Genomic DNA, 19,080 nt, shown 5'->3' with positions numbered 1-19,080 from the left:
AGAAATGACAAATGAACACTGGATGCCAAATTTATTGGTTTTATTCAAAAACATACAAACACACAGCTATTATATATTTGATCGTTAAAAGACGTTTACAAAAAATGAAACATGTTGATGTCCATCTGTACAACAGGATATTATACAAAAACTAGTTTCATTACTCAGCTTCAAAGTAAAGTTGTTGCATTCCAAATGTCAAATGTATGGTTTGCATTGGCTCACACTGCACATGTTCAACCAAAATAAGAGTTTATTCTTATTTCTGATTCAATTTCTGTCCCTAAATTAATAGCTTATACAAGGAGGGAATAAAAACAGTGATTTGGGAGTTTAAAAAAATGTGTCAGTACACTAGATCTGTGTTAACATGCTTTAGATAAACTAAGGCTTGCAACATATGTACAAGAAATAACTGCACCAAGTTTGAGGTTGAGTTTCTGAAGTTGGAATTAGCTAACTGGTTACAAATGTAAAAGATCAGGTCGTACCAGCTCGCATTCAAAAATTTTGGAATGAAGTTCCTCCTCCACCCTGTTCCTACACCTACTCATCAGAAAGCTTTCCACGGGTCCTCTACACTCGTCAACCTGCTCTATCCTCGTCTTTATCTTAGCCCTTCACTCCAGAATCGTGCTCCACATCTATCTCTTGGGTCCTCGTTAGATTCCCCCCTCTCATCATCACCAGTGTTTACACTCTATCAGGAGTTATCTATACTCACACTCACGGCTCAAAATCCCCTACGTTAAGCTGTTTCATTACGACTGCATGAACACATTTCTCTAAGACTCCGCACTCTACTACGCACATAATGAAATAAAATACTTTTCTGTGTCAAGAGCACCAAAAGCCACAACAACACTTTTCTCTCACCCTCCACAGGTTATCTAGTACACTCCAAGTCGAGCTTTACAGGTTAAAAGGTGAGTACTGTCAACCTAAAGAGTGATAGAATATGCAAAGTGTATTGAGGTACCAAACTAAAAAAGGAATTTAAACATAGACTATAAAGCTGCCTATTAAGAGAGTGTTTATGTTCAGATTACTGACCAGGCCAACTCCACACAGGCCCAGAATGATAATAAATGGATGTAACACAACTATGAAGTTAGACAAATTGGCTACAAGACTCCAAACCATCACAAACAGTTAACATTTACAGCACAAAGCACCACATCACAGTCAGTCTTGATTTCATGCTGCTATAGGAGTGATGAAGACATGTACTGTGTGGTCGGGGGCTCATTTTGTTAGAATGTATGACTGGATTTTACAGTGATGCTCTGTTTATGAAGGTGAAATCCAAAACCGGTGAAATATGAAAGACAGCGTGCTATACAAACAAAGGTTTCTGGATACTTAAAATCACCATTTGGTCATAGATACAAAATCATCAAAGGGAAAGAAAAGAAAGTACAAGGGTCGCCAGCTATGATTACATACCAAAATTAACACATTATAATTATAACGTATTATATATATATTAAAAAATCCCCATTTGCCGCTTCCTTGGAGCGGTCTTGCATTATCTTAGCTGTATAATTACTATAAATGTCAATGTAGAATGTAAATAGGCTAAATGGTTTAACATGGAAAAAAGGTGTCAGTAAATGTTCCTGCTCGTTAACCGTATTAATTAATTTAACTCCTACGGAATAACAACAGTTATGGTCATTGTGGATATAGAAAATACAAACACAAAAAATATCTACTGTCAAAAGGCTTATTATGTTGCAATCACAGCATTTTAACAACTAGGTGACACAGACACCCAACTTAAAGACAATTAAAATAATTTGATGTTTTTGAGAAGCACACTTCAGTTTTCAATGTTCTTTGCTTTACATAAATACTGGAAACAATGTAGAACGGATACTGTCGAGTAGTACTGGCAGTAACAAAACTGGAATGTTCAGCAATTGGTTTGTTGCTGTGTTGTCCATGTAGAAATGGAGTGGAATTGTATGAAGTATGATTATAAATACTGAAGCTTTAACGTGATGTGTTTATTTTTATACAGATGTTGGGTTGTTTTAGTCATTTAACAGATTTTCCTGATTTGGTGAAATTAGAAATAAATCTGGTTCAAATTCAACTTTTCTCTCCTAGTACAGTCCTGAAAGATAAAAACGGTCCCAAGTGTTTTACCTTCCTTTCTTACAGTATATCAGTTTTTACGATGATTTTAAGAGTTAGGCTCTGGTGCTGTTGATTGTACAGAGTTCTTTATGTCACTATTCTCATCCTGCATTGGTTTGTGTATTATCTTCATAGGGGCTGCGTCATTTTTACCAGGGTTGAAAAGTGGAAAGACTTCACCTGTAAACTTAGCTGTTAAAGATCCAATCACACTTCTATCTTCCACGTTATAAAAGGAAAGCTCTCCACTGTCATAATTCAAATACACACCGACTGTCTGCGGCATTGAACGTACAGGCAGTAACACATTGGGTTGTGTGCTAAACTGAAAGCTGTCTTCTCTGTCTGGAGATGAGGACAGGAACCAGAAACCATTAGATGTGGTTGGGGGAACATCAGACTGCAGAGGAAAGGCAGTTGCTGTTGTAACCCCTACCCACCATGACCTTTTGAAACCTACGTTTTTCCTGTATATAGAAACCTCCCAGTAGTGTTTTCCAGAAGAGAAGCCTGGTGATCCTTTGATAGCTGTGAGACAGGTAACATCTGCCCCATCAGGAAACTGAAGGTTTTGGTCTCTCACTATACAATCCTTGATGATGAGATATGGATGATCCACTTTGTCAAGAGTAACATTTACTGTTGAAAACAGAAACAGACATTAGAATAAAATCAAAGTCAGAGCATTGTGAGAGCAATTAGTAATAGTGAGGTGATTACCGTAGTAGTTGAGAGCCTCTGCAAGAGCTGTTGTCGCTTTAACGCAAGACTCTGTAACACAAAACAAAAAGAGTAAACATAGAGTTGACACCACACATGAGCAAGTGATGGCTCTGCCCTGACTTAAATTCAGTAAGAAAGATGTTTTCCTAAAGCAGTTTTTACAGTGTCCTGCTTTGACAAAGCAAGTTACTTCTTACTGTTTAGTAATGACTCAGTTTCCATCTCTGAAAAAACAACAAAAAACAAAATGTTAACCATGAATTATAAATGTTTAATAGTGAAATCATGTGCTCTGTGTAACTTGGTGTAGTATTCCCTACCTGATTCATCTTTTTTCCACGAAAACAGAGCTGGAAGAATAAGAAGATTAAAATGGCAGAATCAGCGATAATTAAACAATGTTAAGTTACATCCCAGCCTGAAACATTTAAAATCTACTTTTTAGGAATTGTTCATATTATCATTAAAGATCACCATGACACAATAATTTTAGGAATAATGTTTACCTCTCTTTTTGAAGTACAGCAGTCCAAATACAACTAAAGAGCCTATGAGGAGTATACCGAAGGCCACCCATCCACCTACTGAAGATCCAGAACCTAAATCAAAAGCAAGACAGATTTTTGATATTGAAACTAGTATTAGTCTAAGACAATGAAACCTTTAAAGACGTGCAAATAACTCTATTTACCTTGTGTAGCATGTTGAGGAGGATTCCCCAGGTGCACTCTTGCCACCTTTTCCTCTCCATCAGGGAGACCTACTGTGCAGGAAACATCGGAAGTGCTGGGGACTTGAACCCAGCTGTGGACCGACACAAGACCAGAGGAGCTTTTGCTGTACAGAAGGCTTTTTGGGTTCAGATTCTGCTCCTGGTCTGCCCATCTCAGATGAGGTTGTGGATACCAGCCCACAGATTCACAGCTTACATTCACCAAGTTATCTTCTTTCCATTCTACTGAGAGGAAAGGTGAGGTTCCCATTTCTTATGAGGGGGGAGAGAAGAAAGGTTAGGAACATTTTAAGGTGACATTTTATTTTTAAAATCATCCTTTGGTTTTGTGTGTTTTTCCATTTTTAGGACAATCACCTATCACAGACAGTGTGATAGTTCCTTTGTCATAGCCCTGATCACTGGTGATGTAACACGTGTAATCTCCTGCATCCCCAATAGTAGCGTTCACCAACTTCAGGCTCACATTACCTGTCTTCAACCCGTCCTTCAAACCAAATGAGACTCTGCCCTTGTATGAAGTGTCCTGAGATGAATCCACCGTCTGTGCCCGATAAAGCATGAATGGGGTGTCAAAACGATCAGCATAATACCAGCGTACCTCCATACCCTCTGCATTTTGTGATGGATTGAGCCAGCATGGTAATGTGGTCGTGTGGCCGTGTTGCACTGAGACTGAGGACTGGACCGAAACTATCAGGTTATCTGAAACTGCAACAGGCAACATATGTTATTAGTTAATTTAATGTTTTTATCACATTTACAGATGTTAAATAAAACCCATAATTTGATAGTGTTTACACTACAGCATGTTTAAATTCACCATCATACCTTATTCAGAGAGGACATGAAACTCTTATTAACAAAAACAAATTTAATGAGTTTGAGAGGTTTCGACCAAAAATAACAAAAACTAAACTGCAACAAACCACTAAGTGATTGAAAAAGCAGTAATAAAACGTGATAGCTGCATAGTTTAAAAGTTTAATGGATTACATGGACTTACCTGGAGCAGCACTATTCAAATGTGAACAAAGTAGCGCCATAAAGCACATGTATATAACCTGCACACCTGTAAAGAGAGAGTACAGCCTAATAAATACGTAGAGTCCTAAATAAGTAAAGGGTGTTGTGTTTCAATCTCATTGTAATTTCTGGAAACTGTCCAGCAGCCTCCATGCATAAGAACAGATTTTCACGTATTTCGAGATTGATCTATCTTACAAATAAAAATCAGGGCCTACCCATGATAGTGTTCTACTTCCAGGACCAAATCCTTCGTGCAACTCGATCTGTGGTCCTCGGAGACAGAGATCCAGACGTAAATCAGATGTAGGTATAGCCTGAAGATTTCAGATCAGCCTCGATTTCTTGATTCAATCTCTTTATGGACCTTGAAGAATAAAAGTTCCCGCTTCCGAAAAAACGTACAATGATCACGTTTACTTTCACTTTCAGGAGGAGCTCACAGGATGCAGTACTGCAGGGTTGACACTGGGTGGCCCTCTGACATCCAGGAAACCTAAGCACAGATCCGTCTCTGCACATTAATATAAACCTGGCAGTGGAACTGTCTGTGCACAAGATCATACATGCACAATTTTTCCACGCACATAAACATGCACAAGAACTATGTGAGTTTAAGACAAGGGATGTCACGTCCGTACATTAAGTGAAGAAGACGGGATAAAATGCACATATATTGAAGAGATGTAATCTTTTTTCTTAAATTTTACCTATTTACATTTCAGTGGAACAAATCATGTTTATGTGTTGACTCGACACTGTTTTTATTTTGTGAATTCTCGCGACACCTTGATAAAACAAATGGCAACAAACAGAATGGGACCGGATATTGTTAGCTATGAACTTCATAATAAAAGAAGTACGACAGTTACGGTCGAACAGTGAGACGATATTTGTTATACTGTTCAATGTCCATATTGCTCACATTGTAAAAATATTTTGCATAAACAATAAACGATAGAATGTTAATTAAAATCCATTATCCACTTCGATATGATTTTAATTTGAGATTATTTTGGAAAGGTTGAACCGGAAGTCTCTGTTTAAGTCTGCTGGACTTTAAGTGTTGTCAAGTTTAACTGTCTGGTATCAGAGTCCGGTTTTTAAGCTCCTCTGTGGCGTATTGTCGTTTGTGGACTGTTCAACTTAACACTATGTGGGACATTTGTTATAGCAATTCCTCATTTAGTAGGGAAGAATGTGAAATGTAAGTTTGAGTTGCTAACGTTAGTTAGTTCTGGGCTGTAGCTAACGTTAGCTTCGTAGGCTAATTCGTAGTAGTATTAACTTTGACACTCTGTCAGCGTTAAAAGACGAATTATTGAGGCGGGTTCACGTCTGTAAAGTCCGGGTCAGCGTCAGTTTCACTGCGTTGCTATTTAATCTAAAATGCCTCAACTCGTTGACCCTGATGACTCCACTCCATTGCTCAGGGATGATACCAGCAGGTGAGTTCAGAGTTCAACAGCCTCTGAGTCGCTTTGTTTACATCCAGCAGGGAGCTGCACAAGTGCATCGTTACACACTGTGCAAGAACCTGCAGCCCCGTGGGTGAACTGTACATTAATATCACCTTAAAACTGCTGTTTACTAGTGTATATTAATAACATCAAGTCACTTGTACTTTCTTACCTGTGCACAGTGACCACCCTCAGAGTGAAGACTACAGGAGTCGATGGAGGTCTATTCGAGTCATGTACTTCACCATGTTTCTCAGCAGTGTAGGTGAGGAGGATACCCACGATGAAAAAATCGGTATTATATCCATGTATTACTTGTATTTGCCTTAATCTTTGTTTAGTATAATATGATTCATAACACACTCTTAATGATAATCAACAGCTAGGTGAATCTTAAACGTTTTATCCACCCTTTCAGGTTTCACCATTGTTGTAAGTGTTTCTGTATTCTGTGTTAATGGTGTTATGAGTTTATGGTGCAGAATGTTTGCTTGTTTCCAATGATTACATGAACATGGAGTTTATGTTAAAATGTATTTATTACAATATGTGATTTGCTGTAATGTAATGTACACTAAATCCATGCTCTGGCGTGGTTTTCTTTCATACATGCTTGGTATTATGTAAATTACTCATGCACTGCGTACTGTTCATAAATACAGTTCATGGCATGACTAAAGAATTAGAGAAGGAAATCAGTAAACACCTGTTTCAAAGAACCAACTTGTGTCTGTGTTGTCTTGAAGAGAGCTACAATTGTCATCGTATCTATTTGACCCTATTTGCAAAAGGTATGTATGACTCACCATTTCATTTGAAACTGCTGGTTGTTGATATTAAGGTATTTTGTAGTTCAATTACAATCTTGGCAAGTTAAACATGAAGAGAAGAAGCTATGTGAAGATCAGACATACACAGCTCCTGCTTTACTAGCTGCAGCTTTTGGTCTCATCAACATCCTGCTGGTCGTCTTTGTGCTGAGGTGAAGCTTTTGTCTGTATAAAAACACACTGAACTGAATTCACCGAAGATCTACTTCATCCATTAATACATTATTTAAGCTAATATATTAGTTGTGTTGATTCATGTTTTATGCTTTTCAGTGCTCAACATTACTCTTTGAATATACACATAATGTATACTATTTGTTTTTGTAATATGTTTAATTTTTGCACATTTCTTTTATACTTTCTATTTTTCATTCTATTGCACTTTACTATTGCTTTGTTGCTGTCGTAAGAATAGAATTTTCCGACAGTGGGATCAGTTAAGAGCTATCTTATTTTATCTTAAAGCGAAGACATTAGGGAATCACCCACATGTCAGATCTTCTGGTTTGTAGCTAGCGATTAAAGTAAGGTAAGCTAACATAGATGTGATACTGAAGAAGACATGGGACATTTCTCAATGTAGCCTGAGCCACTAGTAAAAGATTAGCCAGCTCCAGAGTTAAGAAAAATCTAAGGAGAACATCTTATAAAAAAATAAAGCTTTCTGATTACAGGAGCTCACTGCTAATAATTTCTGAAATGTACTTTTAAATATGTGAAAACTTCAATTTACTGATGTACTTTCTGTCTCATCTTTCAAATATAGACCTTTGTGTGCCAATTTTTCTTTGGATTCCTCTCTTCTATGTCGCTTTGAAAAGTTTGGCAATTGCAGACAGCTCCATAGGAGCTTTGACAGAGACACAGTTTTCACCATATTGGTTATGTAGGCCACCACAATTGACTGGAAATGAATCACTAAAGATGTCTTCCTCTAAATCAGGGGTGTCAAACTCATTTTAGTTCAGGGGCCGCATAGAGCCTAATTTGATGTCAAGTGGGCCGGATCATTAAAATCAAAGAATAGCTCTTCATCATAGCTCATCATAACTATAAATAACAATAAATTCATTTTTTCCCCTTTATTTTAGTGGAAAGAAGTACAATTACATTGGAATATTTTTTTTATATAATGACCTTTCCTTTTACGAAACATGTTATGAAGAAAGTCAGATTTCTCAAGAAAAACGTGCAATTTGCTTCAGTTTATCAGTTACATGTGTGCATTACAACTGATCACAGTGACAAAACACAAAAGTCACAGGTATTTAGATCTGAAAAATATGGTAGCCTATTGCAATTTAAGATTAAATCAATTTATCAAGACATAGGAATTATTTTTACTGCATTTTCCACATGTGTAATAATTCTCAAAACTTAAATTGACTCCCCACATCTTACAAACCTAAGCTGTGGCCATTTTAAATAATCACCTGGCCGGTAAATATAAGATTTATACATGAAACGCACATAAAAAATGCATACATAAAATTTTCGTTGGCAATTATGTAGCTGGCTTTTACTGCTGCATCACTGACTTCTCGGCTCCGAGTGAAAACAGACTACAGTTTCCTCAGACCCACCAGCAATTAATTTATCTTCTCTCTTTTCAGTTGTCCTTGAAGGCTGTCATATTTTTCACTATGCTGAGTCTCATAGTGGTGCTGAATATTATATTCCTTGAACAGCGACACGTGTTCCATACACACCACACACACAGGTTTCGACTTAAATAAATAGGAAGCGGTCCATTTTACTTGGAAAACTCTACACTCGGTGTCCACTTTTCTCTTTTTTGAGAAAGACATTTTGAACAAAGAGGGTGGAGTACAAAAGTAAGTAGATGTATTGTAGTAATCACTGAACATTAGCTGTGTCTATCTCAGAATAGTCAAGTCTTCTTCTTTCAGCTACTCCATGTCTAAAACACAGTAGCGCCCCTAGCGGACAATTTAGGAATAGTTTATTTTTTAGAAATTCTAGTTCATGTCGCATTGCATTTTTTAACTTTTAGATTTATCCTGCGGGCCAGAATGAACCCCTTGATGGGCCGGTTCCGGCCCGCGGGCCGTACATTTGACACCCCTGCTCTAGATGGACAAGAGAGGAAAGTCATGTTGTTTTTAGTCAAGAGTTTATTTATAACACCTGTTCAGAAACAGGTAGGACAAAACAAAGTACTGTCACTCGTACATTGCCACCAAGGTTTTCCTTAACTTTCCCCTTAACGGCTGAGTCAGATGTCACTTCACCATATGAACTTTGCAGATCTTTGCTGACTCTGTTTGGGCGAAAGTGCAAGTAGTCATTTCCTGTGTGTATGTTGTACAGTCAGTAGTGCTATTGGTGCTGTGGAGATGCATTTTTCACAACAACAGACATGTTACAATCATAATACTACAAAATGTCACTGACACTTAAATAGAAAAAATTGCTATATAAAGATTTGGCACCAATGATCATAAAAATATTCACAGAATGATCATATTGGCACTACAGGAAATTTGAAGCAGGAAGCCGCTTTTGTTATCATGAAGCTCATGCTGTACCTTTTATGTGCATTTGTGTTGGTAATGTGTTTATTCATTGCATAGTTATATTCTGGAGCTTCATTTGAACTTGCCAACAGTTTTGCTTACATAGAAAATTTTTAACCAGATAAATATTGGTAAGTGATACAGCCCCATTTCCTTTAATGGCTATGTTTTATACAGGTCTTTCTTTAATATATTGGTACCCTTTACAGCTGTCCAGCGCTCCACAGTTCAGACAACGCTTGACATTAAAATTATTTCTTGCCAAAGCTACCATAACAAGAAATGGAACCAATATAATGGTTCCTGTGTGGGAACATAATATAGATTGCCTAAAGAGTCATCAAAAGAGAAAACTTGTTTAATGAACTAATAACTCTAAATCAACCAAACCAAAAATATAAGTTTACACGGCAGACAAAACTTAGTCAAGATAACTTCTAATACTACCTTTTGACAGGGCTTCTTTTATCTCACCTACATCAACTAAACCATTTAACCACAGAATCAGGTATGGAAACTAATACTGTTCCTTCTTCAATAGTTTAACAAAAAGTTTTTGTCATAAAATAATTTCTGTTCTAGTCATATAAACCGTCTTTTTAACTGTTGACACCCAGTTAAATTATTGAGCATATATTTGAATTTTGGTTAAAAACTCTTTACCTTTATAATTTACAAATTATCAATTTCCTTCCCTTATCTCACATGGAAACTGTCCCACATCAGTGGTATAATAAGGATACATGGGGCGCTTAAATATTTTAATGAAATCATTGTTCTTCTATATTAAGATCACAGCTTGCCCCTGGATATCCCCTCTTATCGTCATAAAAGTTAATTAATTTCCCAGCAGATTTACTTTTGTTTTTTTGTACAGAAGTACAAAATGCACATGAAGGACTTAGCTATAGTTTTGATGTCAGCATTAGTGTTTAGCTTTCATTATCTTAGCTAATTAAATCATATTCAATAATAAATCACATTTAATCTGTCTGGTTCCTTCACCAAATACAAAATAATGTTTCAATGCTTTCCCCTGTTTCTTTGTCCTTAGATAAAGTTAAATGAGACACATTATCATTAGTGCTCACAGTGATCTTAAGTGTCACATAACAACTTATGTGTGTGCATTTGTGTCTCTAGTGCTGTTGATTGTACAGAGTTCTCTATGTCATTACTCTTATTACTCTCATCCTCCATTGGTTTTTGTATTATCTCCATAGGGACTTTGTCATGTTTACCAGGGTTGAAAAGTGGAAAGACTTCACCTGTAAAATTAGCTGTTAAAGATCCAATTACACTTCTGTCTTCCACGTTATAAAAGGAAAGCTCTCCACTGTCATAATTCAAATACACACCGACTCTCTGTGGCATTGAACGTACAGGCAGTAACACATTGGGTTGTGTGTTAAACTGAAGGCTGTCTGCTCTGTCTGGAGATGAGGACAAGAACCAGAAACCATTAGATGTGGTTGGGGGAACATCAGACTGCAGAGGAAAGGCAGTTGCTGTTGTAACCCCTACCCACCATGACCTTTTGAAACCTACGTTTTCCCTTGCCCATGGAAACCTCCCAGTAGTGTTTTCCAGAAGAGAAGCCCGGTGATCCTTTGATAGCTGTGAGACAGGTAACATTTGGCCCATCAGGAAACTCAACAGGTTTGTCTCTCACCATACAATCCTTGATGATGAGATATGGATGATCCACTTTGTCAAGAGTAACATTTACTGTTGAAAACAGAAACAGACATTAGAATAAAATCAAAGTCAGAACAGTGTGAGAGCAATTAGTAATAGTGAGGTGATTACCGTAGTAGTTGAGAGCCTCTGCAAGAGCTGTTGTGTCTGTAACACAAGACTCTAAAAAAAAATAAAAAAATAAAAAAAGAGTAAACATGGATTTTGAACCACACTTGAGCAAGTGATGACTCTGTCCTGATTTAATTCAGTAAGAAACATGTTTTCCTAAAGCAGTTTTTACAGTGTTCTGCTTTGACAAAGCAAGTTACTTCTTACTGTTTAGTAAAGGTTCAGATTCCATCTCTGAAAAAAAACAAAACAAAACTAAATTAATTATAAATATTCATTATTAAAAAAAATGTTTAATAGTGAAATCATGTGCTCTGTGTAACTCTGTGTGGTATTCCCTACCTTTGACTTGGTCACACTGTGATTCATCTTCCTTCCGAGAAAAAACGGGCTGAAAGAACAAGATGATTAAAATGGCAGAATTAGCAATAATGAAATAATTGTAAGTTGCATCCCAGCCTGAAACATTTAAAATCTACTTTTTAGGAATTGTTCATATTATCATTAAAGATCGCCATGACACAATAATCTTAATTATTGCATAATGCTTACCTCTGTTTTTGAAGTACAGCAGTGCAGCTAAAGCTAAAGAGCCTATGAGGAGTATACCGAAGGCCACCCATCCAACCACTGAAGATCCAGAACCTAAATCAAAGCAAGACAGATTTTTGATATTGAAACTAGTATTATTCTAAGTCAATGAAACCTTTAACACATGTGCAAATAATTATATTGACCTTGTGTAGCATGCTGAGGAGGATCCCCTAGTTGCACTCTTGCCACCTTTTCCTCTCCATCAGGGAGACCTACTGTGCAGGAAACATCGGAAGTGCTGGGGACTTGAACCCAGCTGTGGACCGACATGAGACCAGAGGAGATTTTGCTGTACAGAAGGTTTTTTGGTTTCAGATTCTGTGTCTTGTCTGCCCATCTCAGATGAGGTTGTGGATACCAGCCCACAGATTCACAGCTTACATTCACCAAATTATCTTCTTTCCATTCTACTGAGAGGAAAGGTGAGGTTCCCATTTCTTATGAGGGGGGAGAGAAGAAAGGTTAAGAACATTTTAAGGTGACATTTTATTTTTAAAATCATCCTTTCCATTTTCAGGACACTCACCTATCACAGACAGTGTGATAGTTCCTTTGTCATAGCTCTGATTATTGTTGATGTAACACGTGTAATCTCCTGCATCCCCAATCATAGCGTTCACCAACTTCAGGCTCACATCACCTGTCTTCAACCCGTCCTTCAAACCAAATGAGACTCGGCCCTTGTATAAAGTGTCCTGAGATGGATACAACATCTGTGCCTGATAAAGTATAATTGGGATGTTGAAGCGATCATCATAATACCAGCGTACCTCCATACCCTCTGCGTTTTGTGATGGATTGAGCCAGCATGGTAATGTGGTCGTGTGGCCATGTTGCACTGAGACTGAGGACTGGACCAAAACCATCAGGTTATCTGAAAGTGTAACAGATGTGAAGAAAATTGTTGGTACCCTTATAAAGAAAAAAAAACAAAAACACCATGGTCACTGAAATAACTTGAAACTGGCAAAAGTAATAATAAATCAAGTGTTTAAGGTTTAAGACCTTACAAAGTATAACTGCACACAGAATCGTATAGAAAACCCAATAATCCCATTTGAGTAAGCACTAGGTGACAGTGGAGAGGAAAAACTCTTGTTTCCTCCTTCATGTTTCACAGTAGGTACAGTTTTCTTTTCTTCATATGATTCATTTTTTGCCTCTGTGAACAGATGTGACTTTCCTGAAAGTTCCAGTTCTCACCTGTCTAAAGGACATTTTCCCAGAAACTTTATGGTTTGTAAATATGAATTTTCTTGCTCTTTTTAAATTTGCTTTCAACAGTGGAGTCCTCGTCAGTCGTTTTTCATTAATTAAGTTAATTTTACTTAATCTAAGAATTATTTCTAGTAAAGAAATGCAATCTTCTTTACCATTCATATTAACTGTCTCTTCAATTTGTCATTGACTGTCTCCTGTGGCCACGTCCTACAAGGTTGGCTACAGTCCCATGGACCTTAAACTTCTGAGTCATATTTGCAACTTTTGTCACAGCTCAAGCTGCTTGAAGATGGTCTTACTGCCTTTACCTTAAACATGTTTGTATTTCATTTTTATTTCTAATCTCCTGAGACAACTCTCTCTTTAGTTTTCTGTGCTCCATGTTGAGTGTGGTAAACACCATGATACCCAACAGCACAGTGACTACTTTCACCCTTCAAATAGGCAGACTGACTGATTATGAGTTTGAATACACTTGTGATGCTAATTAGAGGACAGACTTCATTCATTCATCCATTTTCCACCGCTTATCCGAAACAGATGCCCAAGCCACCTCAACTGGCCCCTCTCGATGCAGAGGAGCAGCGGCTCTACTCCGAGCTCCTCCCGGGTGACTGAGCTCCTCACCCTATCTCTAAGGGTGCACCCAGCCACTCTGCGGAGGAAACTCATTTCGGCCGCTTGTATCCGCGACCTTGTCCTTTCGGTCATGACCCAAAGCTCATGACCATAGGTGAGGGTGGGAACGTAGACTGACCGGTACACCGACCGCATTACTGCTGCCGATGCACCAATCCGTCTGTCAATCTCACGCTCCCTATTTCCCTCACTCGTGAACAAGACCCCAAGATACTTAAACTCCTCCACTTGAGGGAGGATCTCCCCCCCAACCTGGAGGGTGCAAACCACCTTTCTGTCCTCTAATTAGAGGACAGACTTCAAACTGTCAAATTATGTTTTAACTGCAGCAACCTTGTTCAGAGAGGACATGAAACTCTTCTCAGCAAACCAGATTTAATGAGTTTGAGAGGTTTCGACCAAAAACAACAAAAACTAAACTAGAACAAACCACTAAGTGATTGAAAAAGAAGAAATAAAACGTAATAGTTGCATAGTTTAAAAGTTGGATTGTATGGATTTACCTGGAGCAGCACTATTCAAATGTGAGCAAAGTAGCGCCATAAAGCACATGTATGTAACCTGCACACCTGTAAAAGAGAGAGTACAGCCTAATAAATAAGTAGAGTCTTAAACAAGTAAAGGGTGTTGTGTTTCAATTTAAAAGTAGTTTCCGGAAACTGTCCAGCAACCTCCACGCATAAGAACATATTTTCACGTATTTCGAGATTGATCTATCTTACAAATAGAAATCAGGGCCTACCCATGATGGTTCTACTTATAGGACCAAATCCTTCGTGAAACTCGATCTGTGGTCCTCGGAGACAGAGATCGAGATGAAAATTCTCAAGATTACAAATCAACCTCGATTTCTTGATTTAATCTCTTTGCGGACCGTGAAGAATTGAAGCCTCCGCTTTAGAAAATAACACCTGCAATGTTAACATTTACTTTCACTTTCAGGAGGATCCCACTGGATGCAGTACTGAATGGTTGACACTAGATGGCGACGTGGTTGTTTACAGCAAAACCTCTGATATCCATGAAATCTAAGAACAGATCCACCTCTACACATTACACCGCTCACCCACTGTCGCCCCTTGACTTATTAATTAGAATTTTTTATGACAGCATAGTTAATTTATTTTTACATGTATAGGCTACATATTCAGGACATGAGACCAAAACATGATTGTTTATATGTCTGTAATTCTCACAGTGTCAGATTCACCTGGTTATTTCATGGGTCTACAGCTGAATGACTCTGACAGCTTCAGTTTACCTTAGTTGTTAGTAGACTGTTGACTGACCCCTATAGATGACTGACATCTATCTATCTATCTATCTATCTATCCATCTATCTATCTATCTATCTATCTATCTATCTATCTATCTATCTATCTATCTATCTATCTATCTATCTATCTATCTATCTATCTATCTATCTATCTATCTATCTATCTATCCATCTATCTATCTCTTGTTCTCTCTCTATAAATACATTAATTAATAAATAATTAACATTTTAAACAAACACAAAAAGAACAACAGGATATGCAAAAGCCAGCTCCAAGCTGTATAGTATATATGAATATAATAATGACTTGGCTTCAGTTCATTTGCAGTCAGTGACTTAACGAAGTCTGGAATCCACAGGAACCCAACACAAGATTCTGGGTTTCTTCCCAGTCTGATATGTTTCATGACCCACTCTTTAGGATTTTCAACAGCCAGGTGAATCAAATACAAAAAAGTAACAGGATAGACGGATCTTTATTTTGAATTAGATCTTTATTAAGTTTATAAGCGAAAGTAGTGGTATACTTAACAAACAGGTTTGTAAAATAAAAAAATGTCTTAAGCTCAGATATAATCGCATGCAAAGTTAAGTGGACACTGTGATATCTTGATGAGCGGGATCATGAGACAAGGCAGGAATTATAAAAGGATAATAAAAAGGTATGTTAGCTGCTGTTGTTGCAACATTGGTCAGTGACCCTATTCAATCCCCTCTTTCTTCTCCTGTATTCTAACTGAATGCAACCTTTAAACACGTGCAAATAATTTTTATTGACCTTGTTTACCATGTTGAGGAGGATTCCCCAGGTGCACTCTTGCCACCTTTTCCTCTCCATCAGGGAGACCTACTGTGCAGGAAACATTGGAAGTGCTGGGGACTTGAACCAAGCTGTGGACCGACACGAGCCCAGATGAGCTTTTGCTGTACAGAAGGCTTTTTGGGTTCAGAGTCTGCTTCTGGTCTGCCCATCGCAGATAAGGTTGTGGATACCAGCCCACAGATTCACAGCTTACATTCACCAAGTAATCTTCTTTCCACTTTACTGACAGGAAAGGTGAGGTTCCCATTTCTTATAAGGGGGGAGAGAAGAAAGGTTAGGAACATTTTAAAGAGACATTTGGTTTTTAAAATCATCCTTTTGTTTTGTGTATTTTTCCACTTTCAGGACACTCACCTATCACAGACAGCCTGGTAATTCCTCTGTCATAGCTCTGATCACTGCTGATGTAACACGTGTAATCTCCTGCATCCCCAATCGTAACGTTCTCCAACTTCAGACTCACATTACCCGTCTTCAACCCGTCCTTCAAAACAAATGAGACTCTGCCCTTGTACGAAGTGTCCTGAGATGCATCCACCGTCTGTGCCCGATAAAGCATGATTGGGGTGTCAAAACGATTATCATAGTACCAGCGTACCTCCATATCCTCTGCGTTTTGTGATGGATTGAGCCAGCAGGGTAATGTGGTAGTGTCGCCATGTTGCACTGAGACTGAAGACTGGACCAAAACCATCAGGTTATCTGAAACTGTAACAGGCAACATATGTTATTAGTTACGTTAATTTACAGATGTGGAGAAATTGTGTTACAAGAAAGAGAAAAAATCCCCACAATGGTCACTGAAATAACTTGAAACTGTGAAATTAGTAGTAAATAAAAATGTACTAAAATATAACTGAATAAATAACATTACTTTTGATTTGTGGTTTAACAGAAGCCTTAAAAAAACAAACTAATGAAAAACATTAATGATGGTACCCTTGACTTAATAACTCTTAGAGCGACTTTTACCTCACTTGGTAGAGCAGTCGAAACACTGGGCAATGAGACTTCTGCTTCTGTCGACAGGCATTTTACCCAATACTCACAAGTAAACTGCTTCAGCTGTCTGAGGTTTGAAGGCTGCATGTTTTAGCTCTTTCCACAGATATTCAATATGGTTTAGATCAGGACTCATACAAAGCCACTTCAGAATAGTCCAATGATTCGTTCTTAGCCATTCTTGGCTGTTTTGTTTTGCATTATCCTATTGGAGGACCAAGACTTGCGACTGAGACCAAGCTTTCTGACACTAGGCAGCACGTTTTGCTCTGGGATGCCTTGATAGTCTTAAGATTTTATTGTACCCTGCACAGATTTAAGACACTCTGTACCAGATGCAGCAAAGCAGCCCCAGAACATAACCATGCCTTCTCAGTGTTTCACAGTAGGTGCAGGGTTCTTTTCTTTATATGCTTCATTTTTCTTCTGTGAACATAGAGCTGATGTGACTTGCCAAAAACCTCCAGTTCTCACCTGTCTAAAGGACATTTTCCCAGAAACCTTTTTAAATGTCAATATGCATGTTTGTATTTTATTTCTAATTTCCCGAGACAACTCTCTCTTTAGTTTTTTGTGCTCCATGTTGAGTGTGGTAAACACCATGATACCAAACAGCACAATGACTACTTTAACCCTTCATATAGACTGATTACAAGTTTGAGGACAACTGTGAATCTAATTAGAGGACAGACCTCAAACTGTGAAATTATTGGTCAAATTATTTTCAATCTTTTCTGGTACCGGCATAATTTTTTAAGGCTTCTGTTGTGTTCTGTTGGGTTTTCTTTTTTTTAAATGGAAGGATACCAACAATTTTGAAATGAAAAGAAGTTAAATAAAACCTATGTTTTAGTACCTTATATATATATATATATTATACTATGTTGTTTCCATTCTGTCATGTTTTTATATTTTGCATTTACGATTTGTTTTATATCATATTTTAACATACAGATTAAAATAGTGTTTACACCACAGCATGTTTAAATCCATCATCATACCTTGTTCAGAGAGGACATGAAACTCTTCTTAGCAAATCAGACGTAATGAGTTTGAGAGGTTTAGACTAAAAATAACAAAAACTAAACTGGAACAAACCACTAAGTGCTTGAAAAGACAGTAATAAAGCGTAATAGCGGCATAGTTTAAAAGTTTAATGGATTATATGGACTTACCTGGAGCAGCGCTATTCAAAGGTGAGCAAAGAAGCGCCATAAAGCACATGTATATAACCTGCACACCTGTAAAAGAGAGAGTACAGCCTAATAAATAAGTAGATTCTTAAATAAGTAAAGGGTGTTGTGTGTTTCAATCTAATGATCTATCTTGCAAATAAAAATCAGGGCCTACCCATGATAATGTTCTACTTATAGGACCAAATCCTTCTTGCTACTCGATCCAGGGATCCAGACGTAAATCAGATGTAGGTATAGCCTCAAGATAACAGATCAGCCTCAATTTCTTGATTTAATCTTATTGCGGACCGTGATGTCCCCGTTTTTTTAAAAACTTGCAAAACTTTCACTTTCAATAGGATACCACAGGATGCAGTACTGCAGGGTTGACACTGGGTGGCGGCCTCTAATATCCAGGAAACCTAAGAACAGATCCACCTCTACACATTACACCGCTCACCCTCTGTCGCCCCTTGACTTATTAATTAGAATATTTGATGGCAGCATAGTTAATTTATCTTTACATGTATAGGCTACATATTCAGGACATGAGACCAAAACATAATTGTTTATATGTAAACTCCTGTAATTCTCACAGTGTCAGATTCACCTGGTTATTTGATGGGTCTACAGCTGAATGACTCTGAAAGCTTCAGTTTAACTTAGTTGTTTGTCATTAGACTGTCGACTGACCCCTATAGATGACTGACATCTATATCTAGGTAAAGACTGTGAATACGTCTATGTAATTATTTTTTTCATTTTTTATGTTTAATAAAATTGCAAAGATTTTAAACAAACAGAAAAAGTGAAAAAAAAAAAAACAGGATATGAAAAGGCAGCTTCAAACTGTATAATCAGGCTAAATATTGAATTACACTGAGCTGTCTTTCAGCTCTCAACGCTTCAGAAATCATCCTACTGCTTTCGTCCACTGTCATGTCATCAGTTAATACTAGAGAAACAGAAAAGTTCCTTGGGCAGTCATACAGGACATGGACCACAGCATAACACTACCTCCACCATAACGTGGTACAATAACATCAGGGGATGACATGTTCCTTCCCCTCCCCCAAACACTTTCCCTTTT

At 37.7% G+C, this 19,080-nt stretch overlaps 2 protein-coding genes across 5 annotated transcripts; both read right to left on the bottom strand.

The window, feature by feature from the left end:
* Window positions 1-17: 17 nt before the first annotated feature.
* On the bottom strand, window positions 18-18,381 carry LOC113157188 (butyrophilin subfamily 1 member A1-like). Of its 4 annotated transcripts, XM_026352510.2 has the most exons (10): window positions 18,214-18,381; window positions 14,472-14,502; window positions 4,843-4,859; window positions 4,605-4,670; window positions 3,956-4,309; window positions 3,557-3,850; window positions 3,372-3,464; window positions 3,186-3,215; window positions 2,863-2,913; window positions 18-2,781 (listed from the first exon to the last, which is right to left on the bottom strand). In XM_026352510.2, exons 3-10 carry the CDS (start codon window positions 4,844-4,846, stop codon window positions 2,189-2,191), a joined length of 1,485 nt encoding a protein of 494 aa, XP_026208295.1. In that variant the 5' UTR covers window positions 4,847-4,859; window positions 14,472-14,502; window positions 18,214-18,381; the 3' UTR covers window positions 18-2,188. The 4 variants fall into 4 exon arrangements, with proteins under 4 accessions (XP_026208295.1, XP_026208294.1, XP_033182450.1 ...); XM_026352509.2 differs by lacking the exon at window positions 4,843-4,859 and having other exon boundaries at window positions 14,457-14,502; XM_033326559.1 differs by lacking the exons at window positions 3,956-4,309; window positions 4,605-4,670; window positions 4,843-4,859; window positions 14,472-14,502 and adding exons at window positions 16,168-16,521; window positions 17,991-18,056 and having other exon boundaries at window positions 18,166-18,381.
* LOC113157191 (butyrophilin-like protein 3) lies at window positions 10,312-11,491 on the bottom strand. Its single transcript, XM_026352514.1, is given in 3 exon segments — window positions 10,312-11,002; window positions 11,004-11,179; window positions 11,261-11,491. Coding segments are annotated over 3 exon segments (717 nt in total). The 5' UTR covers window positions 11,349-11,491; the 3' UTR covers window positions 10,312-10,549.
* Window positions 18,382-19,080: the final 699 nt, after the last annotated feature.

The sequence above is a fragment of the Anabas testudineus genome, chromosome 18 (genome assembly GCF_900324465.2).
Source record: "Anabas testudineus chromosome 18, fAnaTes1.2, whole genome shotgun sequence".
NCBI classification, from domain to species: domain Eukaryota; kingdom Metazoa; phylum Chordata; class Actinopteri; order Anabantiformes; family Anabantidae; genus Anabas; species Anabas testudineus.
This window is presented reverse-complemented; position numbering and strand designations above follow the sequence as displayed.